The sequence below is a fragment of the Notamacropus eugenii genome, chromosome 3 (genome assembly GCF_028372415.1).
Source record: "Notamacropus eugenii isolate mMacEug1 chromosome 3, mMacEug1.pri_v2, whole genome shotgun sequence".
NCBI classification, from domain to species: domain Eukaryota; kingdom Metazoa; phylum Chordata; class Mammalia; order Diprotodontia; family Macropodidae; genus Notamacropus; species Notamacropus eugenii.
The window spans coordinates 348,290,738-348,308,277 of NC_092874.1; the positions used below are offsets into that span (position 1 = coordinate 348,290,738).

At 39.6% G+C, this 17,540-nt stretch overlaps 1 protein-coding gene across 3 annotated transcripts; it reads left to right on the forward strand.

Annotated features, from left to right (window-relative positions):
• The first annotated feature begins 2,212 nt into the window (after positions 1–2,212).
• On the forward strand, positions 2,213–16,904 carry C3H5orf63 (chromosome 3 C5orf63 homolog). 3 transcript variants are annotated; one of them, XM_072597216.1, is made up of 5 exons: positions 2,213–2,363; positions 12,559–12,629; positions 13,401–13,521; positions 15,908–15,964; positions 16,546–16,904. In XM_072597216.1, the coding sequence occupies exons 3-5, from the start codon at positions 13,408–13,410 to the stop codon at positions 16,714–16,716; spliced, it is 342 nt and encodes a 113-aa protein (XP_072453317.1). In that variant the 5' UTR covers positions 2,213–2,363; positions 12,559–12,629; positions 13,401–13,407; the 3' UTR covers positions 16,717–16,904. The 3 variants fall into 3 exon arrangements, with proteins under 3 accessions (XP_072453317.1, XP_072453318.1, XP_072453316.1); XM_072597215.1 differs by lacking the exon at positions 2,213–2,363 and adding an exon at positions 7,293–7,456; XM_072597217.1 differs by lacking the exon at positions 12,559–12,629 and having other exon boundaries at positions 2,282–2,363.
• Positions 16,905–17,540: the final 636 nt, after the last annotated feature.

The following is a 17,540-nucleotide window of genomic DNA, read 5'->3' on the forward strand; positions in this document are numbered from 1 at the left end:
GGAGGACCAATGTCATCACAGTGATATCTTGAATTGGATTTAAGTGAGGCAGAGCTGCACAAAGTCATCAGCCTCACCATCTCTTCCAGAGTCATCAAAGATCAATGGCAAGACAAAAGTGCAGTGGATGACCTTGGCCTCCTTAATATCTGACCAAGCTCTAAGCGCTCCACATGATTGTTAGAACAAATTGTTCTCATCAGTCCATTCTACTGGGGAAGTCTTCACATGTTGGAGTACAGTTTAAGCAGGTACAACAGACAACAAAACACTGAAGGAAATCTGACTTTTTACACTAAGTGAATATGTAGAACAGGGATTTTTTTCCCCTAATGGAGCAGTATAGTTTGTTGTCGTTGTGCAGTCATTTTCAGCTCTTCAGGACCCCATTTGATGTTTTTTGGCAAAGATGCTAGAGTGGTTTGCCATTTTTCTTCTCCAGTCCATTTTATAGAGAAGGAAACTGGCAAACAGGGTTAAGCCTAGGGTTACACAGAGTTAGTAAGTGTCTGAGGCCAGATTTGAACTCGGGAAGAATCTTCCTGACTTCAGGTCCCTCACTTTATCCACTGAACCACTCACTTGTTCAAATACAGTATAGTATAAGAGTATTATATGAACTTTAGATGCCCTGTACATGCACACACGCACGCACACACACACACACACAACCACCCCTTCTCTTTTCAGTTCGAAAGTCAGTGCTTATTAATTTATATAATTATTTATATAACTAATTATATTGTCTGTATAGATCTGATGACATCAGATATATATGGGACAATCTCTGCAGTGTAATTTTCCTAGCATTCTTAGGATTCACAGTACCTCATCTATATCAGTCTCTGTACTTGTTTTTTGACCTGGAGGAGGAATTCAATAGGTTTGTCTCCTTTGCACTGGACAATATCAGAAACAAAACTAGCATAGGGTTCTTCTTATCTGCTCCCTCAAACATGACAGCTAAAGTTTGTATGTGTTCCTGTCAGGTAATATCTGGCTTTGCCTTCATTAAAGTATTGTGATCCCTGCCCTGCCCCCACCCTTAGGCTCTGTAACATTATCACTTTGTCTGGGCACACTGTCGCCTGTCCAACCCAAATCTCCCAAGATTGTTCTTCCATGGAACATAGGTCATATCCAGAGAAAATGCCAATTGGGCCAGTTGTATCTGTATACCACAGGGAATATGCCCTCTGCTCTAGCTACTACTGGGGCCCTGTAGCAAAGTTATGGACTCTAAGGGTAACTTTTCCATTTTATTGGGAATTCATGCCTGAGATTTTTTTTTTTTAATTGAGTGACCTCAGTGAGGTAGAATGGAACACACTTAGGTCAGAATCACAAAATATTAAGGGAACTGCAAGGAACTTTGGAGATCATCTGGTCAATTTAATGTTATTAATGCTTGGTATGCACAGAGCATTGTGTTAGGCCCTAGGTAAAAAGAGGAGATGGATATAAAGTTTAATGCTCAAAATTCTTCCTTGTTGCCCTAAAAAGGTTTCAACCAGATACTCTGGGACTTAGGATGGACTTCTTGAATGAAGTGACATTTGCGTCAGGCTTTTAAGGATGGGTAGGTAACCGTGTGGCCTGCAGAAAGTCACTTATCCTTTTGGGACCTCAGTTTATTCATACAGGTAAATAGGAAATTTAGACTACATAACCTTTCAGGTCCCTCCCAGCTCTAGAGTTGTGATATCAAGACAAGGGGAAGAGGGTAATCAGGAGACCAGAAGTGGCAAAGCACTTCTTGCAGTAGGGATAGCATCCCTAACGGTAGTTAGCATCGTGTAGCACTGTAAGGTTGGCGCGGAGCTTTATCTTTACAAAGAGCGTTACACCATCCTCTCACTTGATTCCCAAAACAACCGTATGAGGTAGGACTCCCACCCGGGCCTTCTGCCCCGGAGATCCGGGCTCCATCTTCCAGACCTCGTTTGCTTGGGGTCTGCCCTTCCGTGCTAAGCCAGGATAATCTCAAACTGGGCAAAAACGAACCACTACGGATCAAACGGAAAGGCGTCACCACTTATAATTTGGGGTCGCTGTTTTGGTTTGGTCTTGGGTTTCTCCGTCGAAAGTGAAAGATTTGAAATCTAAACCACGGGCGGGAGAGACACGTGAGGGGCTCTGCGGCTCCAGCAGGGGCAGGGTGCCCACGGGCAGCCAAAGGCCAGGCCCCTTCCTCTCTCTGGGCCTCAGTGTCCTCATCTGTAAGACGGTCAGAAGAGGTCATCCCCCCGGTGCTCAGAGGCCCAGGAACGCTTCGTTCCCACGTGTGGCCGCCAGGGGCAGCACCCGGGCGGGCGGCCCCCAGAGCCAGCCCGCGGCCGGGGAAGAGGAAGCCGGGAGCCGAGGTAGGGCTGCGGCGCGGGAGAGGTGGCGGGAGGCCCCGCCGGCCTGGGCACCCGGGCGCAGCTCCCTTCGGGCGAGGGTATAGCCAGGACCGGCCCCTGCTCACTTTCCCCCGACCTCCTCCGGCCTTTCCCCCTCTTGGCCCAAACGGAGCCCAGCCCGCGGCCCCCGGTCCCCGCAGGGCGCCCCCCTGGGCCCTCCCCCGGCAGGGTGCCGCGCCGGGGTGCGCCCCGTGCCGCCTTCCCGCCGTGGGTGCGCGTGGGGAGGAGGAAACCGAGATGGGACCGGGCCGGGCCGCCGGGGCAGCCTGCGGCCTTCTCTCGGGCCTTTCTGCTAAGGGAGACGATGCGTCAGCTCTGCGGGGGTGGGGTGGGGGTGTTAATTAACGTGGGACCGAGACTTCGTTAATCACTCTGGGATGCGGACGTCACGTGTGTGTGCGTCACGTGAGCAGACACACACCTCCCCCCTCCCCCGTGCAGCGAAGAGGTTGAGACTAGATTCTCTCCCTCTGTCTCTGTGTGTCTGTTTGTCTGTCTCCCTCTCTCTGCTTCTTTCTTTCTGTCTCTCTCTGTCCCTCTCCCTCCCCCCTCCCTTGCTCCCTCCCTCTCCCTCTCTCTCTCTCTCTCTCTTTCTCTCTCTCCTTCTCTCTCCTCTCTTTCTGTCTCTCTCTGTCTCTCTCTATCTCTCTGTCTCTCTCTCTCATCAGTCTTTCCCGGTCTAGGACAAATTGATTGCTTCCCTACCACCTACCGACATCCCCCTGGTCTCCCCAGGCCCCCCAAATCTCACTTGATCTGTCCATCCCCACTAGCTGTCATTCTGTAGCTTTCTTGGCAAAGATACTGGAGTCCTTTGCTATTTCCTTCTCCAGCTTATCTTCCAGAGGAATTGAGACAAACAGGTTTAAATGACTTGCCCCAGGGTCACAAGGCTAGGAAGTGTCTAAGGCCAAATTTGAACTCGGGTAGATGTGAACCTTCCCATCTTGAGGCCTGCCACTCTATCCACTGTACCACCTACCTCCTGTGTATGTATATAGAGGTATTTAGATATAGAAATGGCGTAAAAAGAGAACACACCGTGGAAAAGCCTGCTTGTAAATCATGGTAGAAATCACAGGTCTCTTATTCGTTCATCCTCTAGCTTCCTGCTTCCACCGGTGATCCAGTAATGTACCTTTCTAGGTTTAATGACATTCTACAAAATGGTAAAACATGATCAAACTTGGCAGATTGATGGAAAAAAAACAACCCTAAACACCTTTGTGTGTGTTGGTTGACTACACCAGACAAATTCAGGTTTACATTTAAGGACCCGGTAGCAGAATACCAAACGTTTTATTCTTCTCAAATTTATTTGTACCTAGTTTACGCTTGATTGATCATTTTAGCAGAGCTTCTTGGGTGTCTGTAATTATAAGAATTGCGTTTGTCCTTCATTCTCAGAGAGGACCTTGACATCAGGGAAATAATGATGTGACTTGCACTTGACTTTGTTTTGAGTGAAGGAGGGCTGTGCAGGTCACTAGCCTCACTTCTCATCCAGAGCCATCTGGATCCAGTGGCCAGATATTCATCAGGAGCACTGGAGATGGCCCAGATGCAGTAGGAGACCCTGCCCTTTTTAGTGTAAGGCCTTTTCAGGTTCTCCTGAATCCTTTTTTTTTTTTAACCACTTTATTGTCATGAGATGTTATATTTTCCCCTCTCTACAAATAAGGGGAACAAGTTTAGAATTATCATCCTTGTTTAATACTTTGGAAAACTTGATCTGAACAAGGTTAACTGTGACCAGAGAGATAAAGCACTTAATTGAAAATCAATCCACTCTACTGTTGGTCCTATAGTTGTCTTGATAGGTGATATTCATATTCTGAACCTCAGCTTCCTAAATGTAAACTGAAGGTAGAGCTTTCAGTCAGCCAATCAACTATTCATCAAGTGTCTGTTCTGGGGCCAGCTCTAGAGATACAAAAAAAAGCAAAAGACAGTTCCTACTCTCAAGGCCTTCCCAGTCTAATGGGAGAGACAGCATGCAAACAACTATATACAATCCAATTATATACAGGATAAATTTGAAATAATCAACAAAGGGAAGGTGCGAGAATTAAGGGGGAACCTCTAGAAAGTAGAATTTTGGCTAGGACTTGAAGGGATCTAGATAAGGCAGGAGGCAGAAATTATGAGGGAGAGCATTCTGGGAATGAGGGACTGCCAGGAAAATGCCTGGTCAGGAAGGAGAGGGAGTGTCTTGTTCATGAAACAGAAAGAGATTGGTGTTACAGAAACATAGAGGGAGAGGTTGTGGGGCAGGGGGTGACATAACATGTAAGAAAACTAGAAACAAAGGGGGTGAGGCAGGTTATAATGGGCTTTTAATGCTAAACAGAGGGTTTTATATTTGCTCCTGTAGGTGATAGGAACCCACTACAATTCTTGAGTAGGGAGGGTGACATTGTTAGATCTGTGCTTTAGGAAGACTGCTTTGACAGCTGAGCAGAGAGCAGCTTGGAGAAGGGAGACACTTGTATTAGGAAGACCGACTACCAAGCTATTCAAGTCTTATAAAGTGCAGCGATGCGTTTGTTAAAGCCCTGCACCAAGATGGCGGCACTATCAGAGGAGAGAAGAGTTACTTTATGAGAGATGGTCTGAAGGTAAAACCAAGACCTTGGCAACAGATTGGATATGGAGGGAAGGAGGATGAGACAGCAGTGAGGTTGGGCTATTTGAGGGGTGTCATTACATATGACTATGAGTTTAGGGTGCTTGAGGGTGTATCAAGTGTATCGAAGTTCCCCCTTCAGTGTGTATGTTTAAGTACATTGAAGGACAGGAGTGGAGGAGAAAAATAAGACTGTGTACTTGACACTGAATTCACTGAATAAAGAAGGGAAGTGTCCTGAAAGTCAATAGACACTAGCCTTAAAAGTTTGGTATATAAATGCTTGTTGAATGAGTTAATGCTGCCACCATTATTTATTCTAGTAGGTGGGCTAGAAAATTCTAGAAGATATGGGTAAGGTTCTCCATATCTGAAGTTAGGACTCAATATATACATACTGCTACATAAATGAAGATATTGGGATGCTGCAACAGGAATGAAATGAAATGAGGGCCTTTTGAAGAAAAATACCTCTGCCCTCAGCTTTACTTCTGTTTCTTTTACTGTCTGAAAGAGAAAAAGAGAGATAAAAGATTTAAGTACCCTTGGGGAACTAATAGCTAAATGCCACCCATAAAATATGAACACAGAACTCCAGTACCAGACAGTATGTGATTAAGCTCTATGGAAGAGGTTATAGAACATTCCATAACTGGAATTCTATTATGAACTAGACTCACTATGGTTGCTGATATAACAGTTTGTTGAATATAAAATCAGTTTTATAGTAATGCTTGTTTTGAAAATGTCAGTTTGTTCCAGCCTGACTGATAGATTAGGTAAAGATTTGAGGTTAATGTACTTTTCTTGTCAATCCATTAGAACAGAGTTTTTTCTTTGATCATTCCTTTCCAGCTAATTCTATTTGCTTTTCTTAGAGTGAGTTGTTTAAGACCTTTACTTAGTGTTCTGATAGTTTAGGTATTGTTTTTGAAGTGGTTTTATTTCTTTTGTATTCTCCATTTTGTGATCATATAAATGGGCATAATAAGTTTTGATTATTTTTAATTCTTCTGATTTTGTTGTGATTTTACCTTGCTTATTTTATGTTTTATTGATTGACTTTTATGCTTACTTTTGTCAGACTAGCTAATGGTTTGTCAATTTTATTAGTTTTTTTTTTAAAGAACCAGCTTTTAGTTTTATTTATGGTTTCTGTGGGGTTTTTGTTTTCCATGCTTCTTTCTCCCTCATTTTTACTATCTCCTCTTTTGGGTTTATTTGAGGTTTGCTTCTTTTTTGGCTTTCTAAGGGGTTTTTTTTCCCCTGATTTTTAGAAATGCATATTCAGTTAATTCTCTTTTTCTATTTTATCCATGTAGGTATGTTAGGATATGATTTCTGCTGTCCTACAGAGCTGGGGTTTTTTTTGGTAACACTGAATATTTCTGCAGTGCTAAGAGTAATTTCCTCAATAAATTTTTTGACAGATAATGGATGTTAGAATGAGAGGGCTGTTGTTTGTCAGGGTAACTAGTGCAACTTTGCTGCGGGGGGGCTGTGGTCTGCATTTGCTGAGTGAATGAGAATCAGGTATTAATTCATGGAGTTGTTCCTTTCTTTTGGGTTCCTGGTGTTCTCAACCATGGAGGTAGATAAAGTTGCTTTATCTTTGCTGCATACTTTCTGTTTTGGAGAGGTTTGAGGAGTTGTAAGAATCATAGAAAATGTCTAATATTTCATCTTATTGGTCATATGACCCAGAAGTGAGATTCAGTGATTTTTAAAATGCTTTCAGCTATAATCTGTCAGTGAGGGTGTTGCACACTGAGTAAAGTACAAAGGTCGACTGTAGAATTTCTTCTAGATTTTTAGAAAAGATAGATTCAGTGGTAATGTTTAATGGTTGGCTCTCTGTGGGGAAACAATTTACTCAAGACACTTTTCAATTTAATCTACCTAATTAGCTTTTTTTCCATTACTTTAAGACTATAAACATTCTCTAAATCAAGCCCAGATTTGTAGCACGTGCCAGTTTTGGAGGTATAAATGCTCACCCTGAAAATTTAGCACTTGGTCTGGTGAGCACATCCCTGCATAGACTCTTAGGTGGGCCTTCTGACTAACAGATGGATTGCCTGGAAGAATAGTAGCTTTCTCTTCCAGCCCTGAGTCTGTGGTTCCCTAGTGCTGACTAGAATATTTCTGCATTACAAGTCTTTGGCTCATGTGGGTTTAGAAGCCCTTATCCATTTGTTTACGTTCATATACTAACAGTTTGTGATAGTGAAGTCAAAGAAGAGAGCCTTGCTTAACGTCAGGGTGACATTATTCAGATCTCTCCATCCGTGTCTAGTGAGATGCCTGTTCAATTTCTAACTGGTTTTTACCAGTATGAGTTAGAATGAGCGTGAGCGTGGTAAAATACAGCTCAGATGAGTGGTTTGGCGATTGTAAAAGGCTGTTTTGGAGATGTAGGAGCATACAGGTAATTTACCGAATAAATTTGCACTCTACGGTTAAGATAGTTTAATGGAATTGCCTACTCTCCGTGTTGAAGTTCTTCAGATGGAATGGATTGTTCAGGTTATGGAGGATAATGTGAAGTCAGTATCATTCTCTGTGTACTTGGTGTCTCTCCCCAGAGCCCGATCCTGCTTTTCATTTGATTTTCGTGTGTGTGGGGATGAAGGAATTTAAGTGCTTTTTAAACTCAGTTCTACCATGGGACAGAACTCAACCATATAATTACAGTTTTCATTGCATTCAGGAACAGTTTTGCAGCCATTACGCTGTAATTGTACTGAGCAGAGTTGGGTAATCTGGACTGGGAATAGCCTGCTCTGGCGCTGGTCCAGCTGCAGAGTCAATAATGTAGCGGATTTGGGGATAGAGTACAGGAAAAGTAACAATATCTAGCATTTATGTGGCGTTTAAAGTCTTGCAGAGTGCTTTTATGAACAGCTTATTTGATCCTCACAACAGCTCTATAAAGTACGTGCTGTTATCCCCATTTTACAGATGAAGAGAACAGAGAGGTTAAATGTTTTTTCAGGATTACACAACCAGTAAGTGCCTTTTTTCATTTAATTCTTCCCAGCTCCCAAGCCTGGCACTCTCTCCACTCTGCCACCTGGCTACCCCATTTCATTTTGCTCATCATGTGCCATTGCCATTAACATTAACAAGCATTAGAACAAAATTGGTCTTTTAATCTTTTGGGTTCTAGGAGGAGTGTGTAGGAAATGTATTATTATGCTTTTGACTTCCTCTCAGATGTCTGCTGTTATTGGAATTTGCCTATAACTGTCATGGTACCAAGAGCATCACTGAGTACACCCCTCAGAAGCAGTGATGTGGAAAGTGTGCCAGTGGGATGTAAAGATTGCAAAAGACATATGCAAGTGTGTGAGATCTTGCTGTTTTGACTTGAATGTGTAGTCATTCTATATCCCAAATTACTGAAATTAAATCAGAAACATCTTCAGTTTGGTTTGAGGGAAGAGAATTTCAGTGCAATCAATTTTCTTAGAGGGAGGTGACCTTTTTTGGCCTAGTCATTACTTAAGTATCCTCCCAAGTCTTTTGTTATAATTAAAGTAAAAGTCAGTCTCGCTGCAAATTCATTTGTGTAGCCATTGAACCCTATGGTTCCTAATTGGTTACCTTTACCTCTCTCCAAGAAATCCGTTCTGTAGAAGTCCAGATTACTCCAGAAGACCAGTGATTTATTGATATCACAATTCTGCTGAAAAACCTTTGATGGCATCTCGTGACTTTTGATAAAGTCCAAGTTCTGCCTAACCTTCAAGGCTGCCATAATCTGGAACTCCAGAGAGTTCCAGAGACCTGGAATCTGGAGACCTAGCATCTCCTCCTCCCAATACAAACATTCTTTGGTCGTATTCATTATCCATATACTTTTCTACCTCTGTAAACAGTTTATACAGTATTTCATATCATACCCCTCAGAGGGGATGAAGGACAGCTATCCTATACGGTCTTTAGCTGCTGGTCTTGGAATTAAGAAGGCTTAAACTTCACTCCCATCTCTGATGCTTACTAGCTGTGTGACCTTAAGCAAGTTATATAGTCTCTGAGCCTTTTCAAAAATATGAGTAATAATAACTGTAGCTCCTCTTTCCCAGGACTGTTGCAAGGTTTAAAACTTAAGGTTATATCAAAATGTCAATATAATAATAAAATAGCTAACATTTATATAGCAATTTAAGAGTTTACAAAGGGCTTTATGTATTTATATGTTTTATATATGCATTATGAATTTATATATTATATGCTTATGTACTATGTTATAACAATATGTATTGTATCATATATTGTATATAAATATATTTGTCATTGTGAATTTATTACATAGTAATATATTGTATATTTATATGCCAAATAGATTATATATATTTATATTTTCTATATCCCATTTGATCCTTAACCATCCTGTGAAGTAAGTGCAATTATCCTCATTTAACAGATAAGGAAACTGAGGCTGAGCCTATGACTTGCCCATGGACACAGGCTCAAAGTTCTGAAGCAGGATTCAAATTCAGGTCTCCCTGTCTCTGAGGCTAGCATTCTATCATACCACCTAATTTTCTTAAATGTACTTGATATTATTATTTACCTACCAATGACAAAAGACATATCAAGTTTCTTTGGGGAAATCTTAGCATGTCATTAGCCTGGTAGTATATTATAATTTATATCATTATATGCTTACTCGTGTTCTTTTCAGGTATATTCCCTTTATTGAACCATATTCCTCTCTGGTGGCTCTTCTCGAAGTAAAACCTAGCAGGTAGAGGATTCAGGAAGAAGCAGAGTAATATATATTGTGCATGGGGCTTTATCCCATTTCCCATGCAAATGATAAAGTTAATTTCTTTTCCCCACAACTGCTGTGCCATGGTTTACTTCTGCTGACATTTCTACATGAATGCCAATCCTGGCAATGTAGACTAAATAAAGTCAAAATGAACCTAAGCAAGCCTGTGCTAAAACTCTGCCTAAGGAAGTTCAGAATTCATCACTATTCTTTTTCAGTAGCTGACTCAAAAAACCATTTTACTAGACTTTTATTTGTAAGGATTTAATTGGCCAAATGTGTTTGTACAGAGTCACTCAGTCATTTTCCATGACTATTTTTACATAGCAATTTTCCATCACTATTTAAGCAGGAAGGTGCCATTAAGGGTGATGTGAAGCTCAAATGAAATAAGGTATGTAAAGCACTTTGAAAACCTTAAAAGGCAATATAAATGCCAGGTACTATTAATAATCATAATGACCGTTATTATTATTATCACCACAGTCTGGCTTGGTGATTGGCTTCATTCCCTGAACCTTCTATTGCATTTCTGCTGAGCTCGTGCAAAGTTATAGAGCATTTCAGGGGAGTGCTGGTAGATGTTTAAAAGCTAGGTTTCTAAAAAACTGAATGCACTTGTTCTTAAATTTAATCTGCATTAATAACATTTTTAAAGTCTAGAAATCAACAAAGGAATAAATCAATTCCTGATTTGTAGCGATTGTTAATTTCTGAGGTGTGAATGCTCATGTTGAAAATTGAACAGTCTCTCACAGGTGGTTGGAGCTGGCTACAGCACAACTCTGGGTATGGTTTAGATACCATAAGATAAAAGTTTCCTACCATTTTCTGTAAGTTGTTGAGTAATTTAAAGTAATGTGATTTGTTCCAAAAAAATGTATGTGTGTATACACAAATATCTATACACGTACATAGCATGAGATTTTGCTGCATTCAAACTATGTTTCTGAGATTTCTTACCTATGTGACTTTGAACAAATCGCATAGCCTCCCCAGATATCAACTTCCTCAGCTTTATAGCATTTTATAAGGAGAGGATTAGACTAGATGACCTCTGTTGTTCCTTCCAACTCTAAATCTATGATCTCTTTCTTTTTTTTTTCCTACTTCAGATAGTTGGCATCTAACTAATTAGTACCTACTTCTGATATTCTGATTTACAGCAGAATTGCAAGAGAAAGGATATATTTGGGGAGGGAGGTGCTGTGGCTACAGCCTACAAATCCACCAAGTTGGTTTCCCCACTGAACACCACACAGTAACATCTCCACCCTACAGAGATGTGAGAATGGATTCAGATATTAGCTGTAGTGTGATCTGGCTACTTGAGGTGCCCCATCAGGGTAAGAGATAAGACTGAAGTGAGCAAGTAGTGTTTGCTGCTTACTCTAACCTAATCTAAGTTCAGAACCGTTGGTTGAACTCATGACATCTTTTGCATTGTCAGTACAGGAACTTGACACAGGGAGTAGAAATAACTTATTGTTAATGTAGATGTTACAATGAAAATTCAAAATATGTACAACTCCTTTAGAAATAAACCTTTGGCTAAATGATGAATACTGTTTCTCTGGCAATATTTTACAAAATAAGACTGAGTTAAGTGTAGCGTAGGCTCAGATACTGTTCTTCTGCCCACATTAGCAGATTGGATTCCCAGAGATCAGTTGGCTATTTTCCCCTTAGTGGTCTTGGGATAACCCTGAGATGTTTGGGGTGCCTGTCTAATGTTGTTGCTCACAACTCCATCAGCATCTTAGTCCATTGTTTATTCATTGATATCGATTAGCCAGTCAGGGTGAGTTATTTACTAAGATGGTACATTAAGAACAATTGGTAAAAATATTCCTACAAACTCCATTTATTGTTATTCAGTTGTGACCCCATTTGGGGTGTCCTTGGCAGAGATACTGGAGTGGTTTGCCATTTCTTTCTCCAGCTCATTTTACAGATGAGGAAACTGAAACAAACAAGGTTAAGTGACTTGCCCAGGGTTACACAGCTAGGATGCGTCTGAAGCCAGATTTGAACTCAGGTCTTTCTGACTCCAAGCGATGCACTGTATCTACTGTATCACTTAGCTGCCCAAGCTCCATACTCTTCCACAAATACATACAGAATCCAAGGGAAAATGAGTTCAAGCTTAGAAAGCACATGTGGCAAAAGAATAAGTTTTTGGATGTGTTGAAAGTCTTTTTCCCCCTTTGTGGGGTCCTCATGAAGGTTCCCTTCAGCATAATATACTTTGTGCTGGGATCCCTATAAAATTCTGAAACTGACCTTTCTTGTTCTGTCCAGTTTGTCTTCAGTTCCTAATGCAGGCAATGCTGTTGGGCAGTGGTGTTAGGACATTGCTAATATATCCATAGGAAGTTCAGAAGCTTCCAACTTTTCAAATTTTTAAGATTAAGGGAGGGAAAGGATGCCCATCCCCAACTCCAAGGAATTCCTTCGCAGGGGCTTGGATGAAGCTGCTTCCATCAAAGGGCTGGCTTGACACTGGAATGCTGGATTTCATTTTCTCAACCAAGTCCAGTGCACTTCCTGTTTAATTTCGTTTTACAGAAATCCTCTTTCCAGATTGATAAGTGAGATTTTGTACCTAATGTAATACATTTGATTAATTGATTCAATATAAGTGTTCTCAGCTGCTAAAGATATCAGAGCCAGTGCTCTTTTTAGTTACTTTAAATAAGATGGAATGAATGATTAATTGAATCAAATTCCCTCTCTCCCTCACCACCCAGGGAGGAGGGGGCCCACCTCCCAAGAAGTGTGCATCCTTGGAGAAATCATTCATTTTGGAAGTGAATCATAAGTGAGTACTATCTTAAGTAAAATTGTATGTTCATTTTAAGAGAAGATTTTCTTTATTTTTATAAGGACAAAGCCTGGATGCTTGATACTTTGAATGAACAAAATGGCAAGATTAAAGGATATTCAAAAATCTAGTGCTTTAAAAATGCTGTGGTTAATACCGTGGATCTTGCTGCATGTTTCTAGTAGAAACTTCTAATACATTTATGTTAGTGTAGTATTTGTGTATAGACTAGCTTTACTTAGGAAAGTAATGTTCTTAGGAAAAGTTCAGGCAGCCCCCGTGGCAGGGAGCTCTAGTGGATACTATTGCTTTTGGCACCCAAACAACAAAGGTTTAGGAGAGATTTTTTTGCCTTTCACTGTGGAGAAGGTTAAATTATTGTGCTTGGGGAACTAATGGAGGAGAATCAAGCTTCAAAAAAGGCTACTCAAAACAGATTATCATTAAAGTACCATTATGGAACACAATGTGACTTATGAATTTCAAAACTGATCATCAGTGTTGCTGTTATAGTATAAAGTGTTTTCCTGTTCATGCCAGAACATCATAAGTGAATCATTTTTTTCCCATTCCATTTGTTTTTGGAACACCGTAAACATGGAAGCACCTTCCAGATTGTTCAGTGGGCCATTGTGACACCACCAGCATCTGAGAAGCAAGTTTATTTGCTTCTTGTGATCTTGATAAGTTTGTGGTTGCTCTCAGTGCATAATTATAAAGGCCAATATTTGGAAAACATAGCTTAACTGGTTTGTTTTTATTTAACAGAGTCAAGATGATTTGGTTATGGTGCAATAGAATGCAGAGCATCCAACCTACATTCGGATTATTGTTCAGAACAAGTTGTGCCTCCAGGAAAACCCTTCCAGTGCTGACCCTGTTCACAAAGGTAAAGAACTTATTAATTAGCATTTTGGTAGAGATACTAGTAGAAAAAATATGGACACATTCTAGAGCATAAAGAAGCAGAGTGGAGTAAATTTTTGCCTTTCTGAAGGTTTTATATCTTAGTTTGCCAATCAGTATATTAGGAGCAATATTTTTTTGCTGATATATCTCACATCCATCAATTCTGAAAGAGGAAGTTCATGCGATTTTGCTCTAAATATAATTTGTGCCATCCTGCTCTCTGGTTTTCCCAGCAGTTTTTGTCAAACAGTGAGTTCATGAGTTGTAGTCCTTGAGTACACTGAACACTAGACTACTAGGTAGATACCTTTGCTCCTGTATATCCTCTTCCTAATCTGTTCCATTGGCCAGCTTTTTAATGTCTTATCCAGTATAAAATAGTTTCAATGATAACTGTTTTATGGTATAATTTGATACATGGTACTTCTAGACTCTTCTTCTTTCCACTTTTTTCAATTATTTCTTTTGAGAATCTCTATTTTTTCCCTTCATAGGAATTTTGTCATTTTTTTCTAGTTCCTATCAGTAATATTTTGATTTTTTTTCAGTCTCATGCCTATCAAAGTAATAGTTGATAGTTTGGCCTAGGACTGAATTAGTAAATTAATTTTGGTGGTATTATCACTTTTATTTCATTGACATGAGGAATTGTTATTTCTCAACTTATCTAGGTCTGTCCTTATTTCTGTAAAAAGTGTTTTGTGGCTGTATTCATATAGCTCCTTTGTAAGGAACTTGGCAAGTGTGATTTTGAATGGAATTTCTCTTTCTATTTCTTCCAGCCAGGGTTTGTAGGTAAAAGGCTAATGATTTGTGTGAGTTAATTTAATATGCTTCTATTTTGCTAACATTGTTATTTCAAATTATTTTTTTATTTGGCTTTCTAGGATTCTCTAGGTAGACCATCTTATCTGGCAAAACCCCAGATTTTTAATATGCTTATTGATATTATTATTGTTGTTAGTTCTTAGTTATGGGCCTATGCTAATTCTTAAACTGCTTTTCTTGTTATATTGTCCACCTAGTATTTCTGGCCCTGTCAGATAATAGTGGTGATGACCAACATCTTTGTCTTGCCACCAAACTAATTCCTATACCATAATTTGTTCAGCTGTTCCCCCGTTGATTAGTACCCCCCCCCTTCATTCCCAGTTCTTTATCCCCACAAAAATAGCTACTCGAAATCTTTTTTGTCCGTATCGGTCCTTTCCCTCTTCATCTCTTTGTGGTGTAGACCTCGTAGTAGTGTTGCTGGATTGGACTTTTGTTTTTCTTTTACATTACAGTTGGGTGAAGTCAGAAGATAGAACAGAAAAAATAAATGCCTGTTAATTTTTAAAATGAAATAAAATGGTCTGAAGTATGTGTAATGTCTAAAAGTAAGTAATGTTATGTGTAGAAAATAACCTCTGCTTTCAACAAAATGCCATATCAGGCTTTTCACTAGACTCCTTTAAGTCAATCTTTAAAACATATTGAATGTGAATGACATTCATTCTTAGAAATCATGCCAGTTATTTTCATGAGGGCTTTAGAAATTATTCTGTATTTCATGCTACAGTTTTATCTGCTTTTACAGATACAGCTTTATCGGTTTGTTTTTTTTTAAGGAGGGAGGGACAAAGTATAAGAAAGCAATACAGCCCAGTTTTCTTCCACAGTTTTATTCCAACATAGATCAAGGAAGTTCACCAAAATGAGTAGGGATCAACAAATCCAAGGAGAAACCATAGTGGCTCCTTATCAGGGAGGAGGCTGAACCAGGCCAAACCTACAGAACAGGGCAGGACAGGACAGGGCTAGGGCCCAGGGCAGTGTACCAGGGCAAGGATCAGTGGCAGATGCAGCACAGACAGAGCTTGAGAATGTGTACTATGAAGGGAACGGAAAGGATCTAACCTGAATCCGTTTATCTCTGACCTTGTTTCAGAATAAACTAAAATTCCTGGAAGAAATGAAATAATCTTTTAGAAATCATATTATAAAGAAATGAGAGCTATAGAGGATACAATTAGAAAAAATGAGAGCACTGAAGACATGGCAGAATTAACAGTGTACTAGAAAAGGCATTACACATCCTTAGGCAAGTAACAAATTCCTTGAAAATTAAAGTGAACCAAACAGATATTACTGATTCCATGGGAAAGCAAGAAATATTAAGAAAAAAACAAAAGATTGAAAAAAGTAGAAAAAAAACCGATCTCATGAAAATTTCTTTAGTAAGGCAATCACAGTAATGAAAGAGGGGACACGTACAAATCTGATAATGAACATAGAGTAAAGGGATGATGGGAGAAGGCGCCAGGGCATATTGAGGAGAAGACTGGACTTTTTGTGTAACAGGTTCATTTTTCTCTTCTTTCTAGGATCCATGTCCTCTTTGTGATGAAGCAAAAGAAGTCCTCAAGCCATTAAAAAACAGGGTAATATATGTATATATAAAATACAGTATGGTTTTAATGTGTACCTTACATGAATTTCTTTCTTTGAGAAAAGACATTAAATAATCCCCCCTAATTTCCTTTGTGATTTTTCACATATTTTGATGCTGATTTTCATAAAATTCATTAAATTTAATAGTACTAATTTTCTTGTCGTATGACTTTTGGTATTAAAAATAAGCTAAAGTGTACAGGCAGGGGCAATGTTAGTGCTTTTTAAAAACCTTTATCCTTATTGCCTTGATGTCTCCTTGTAACAAATCTTTACATTTCCTGAATTTACATTTAGAAATACTTCTGAACTGATTTTCAGGAGATGATCAATTCAGGGCATATTTTGTTCTGACAGGAAACCATTAGCCCTGTTGTTGAATATGGAAGTAGTGAACCAGAAATGGAGCTGGTTCAGGATGAAATGACTCGGTGTGAAGATAAAGGACATTCCAAGCCATGAACCAAAGAAACCACTCCGCATTATATATGTGCCAGTTGGTTGTAGCTGGCAGTCATGCCATAAGCCCTAAAGGTCATTGCTTGTCATTTTCCATTTTTATTTCTTCCAGTTTATTTTGCAAGAAGTGGACATCACTCTTCCAGAGAATTCGGCTTGGTTTGATAGGTACAAGTTCGACATACCTGTCTTTCACTTGAACGGTCAGTTCCTGATGATGCATAGAGTGAATTTCTCAAAGCTTGAAAAACAGCTCAAGAAACTTGAACAGCAAAATAACTGAAGTTGACTCATCCCAAGGTGGTTTTCCCACGTTATGTAAAAGTAAAAGGGACCATCTTCTAGGAGTGAAATGACCAGGCTTGGCCCGAAAGAAGAGATAAGACAACTCCTCCCACAGCTTTGCAGAAATGGAGGACCACGGATGTGTAAAATTGCATGTAATTACAGAGTTTTTTGATATGTTGTTTACTTCTGTGGAACTATTTTTTTCTTTATGCCTTTTTTTAATAAGGGGATTGCTCTCTTGGATTGAGTGGAAAGGAATATAGTAAGAAATATAGTTCATATAAAAACCAATAAATTAAAACATTTTAAGCTTAGAGCACATGCAGAAGAATAACCACAGAGGATCTTTAAATTAGAAAGAAAGGATGAGTCCTAAACCCTAAAAGAGACAAGACAAAGGAAAGTGAACCAATGCCAGAAGAAGCATAGAGCCTGTGAAATCCCAAAAGCCAAAGAAAGAATAAGATCCAGAATGATTCGAAAAAGAAATGAAATCCATGAGAAAAACAGATTAGGAAGGGGGAAAAGGAATTCAAAGCAGAAACAATTAGCCTACTAGAAAAAAAATTAATGAAGGCAAGTTTCTCTAGTCCAGCAAAAGAATAATAGATTTGGAATACAAAATAAAAAAACTGATATCAAGTCAACAAGTATTTGTTAAGAATTGGTTACATGCCAGGCGCTATACTAAGCATTAGGGATACAAAGAAAGCCCCCCCAAATATAATGCAGTAAGCAACAGTCAAATGACTGTATAAATAGTATGTAAACAGAATAAATTGGAGACAGTCTTAGTGGGAAGGCACTGGCATTAAGGGA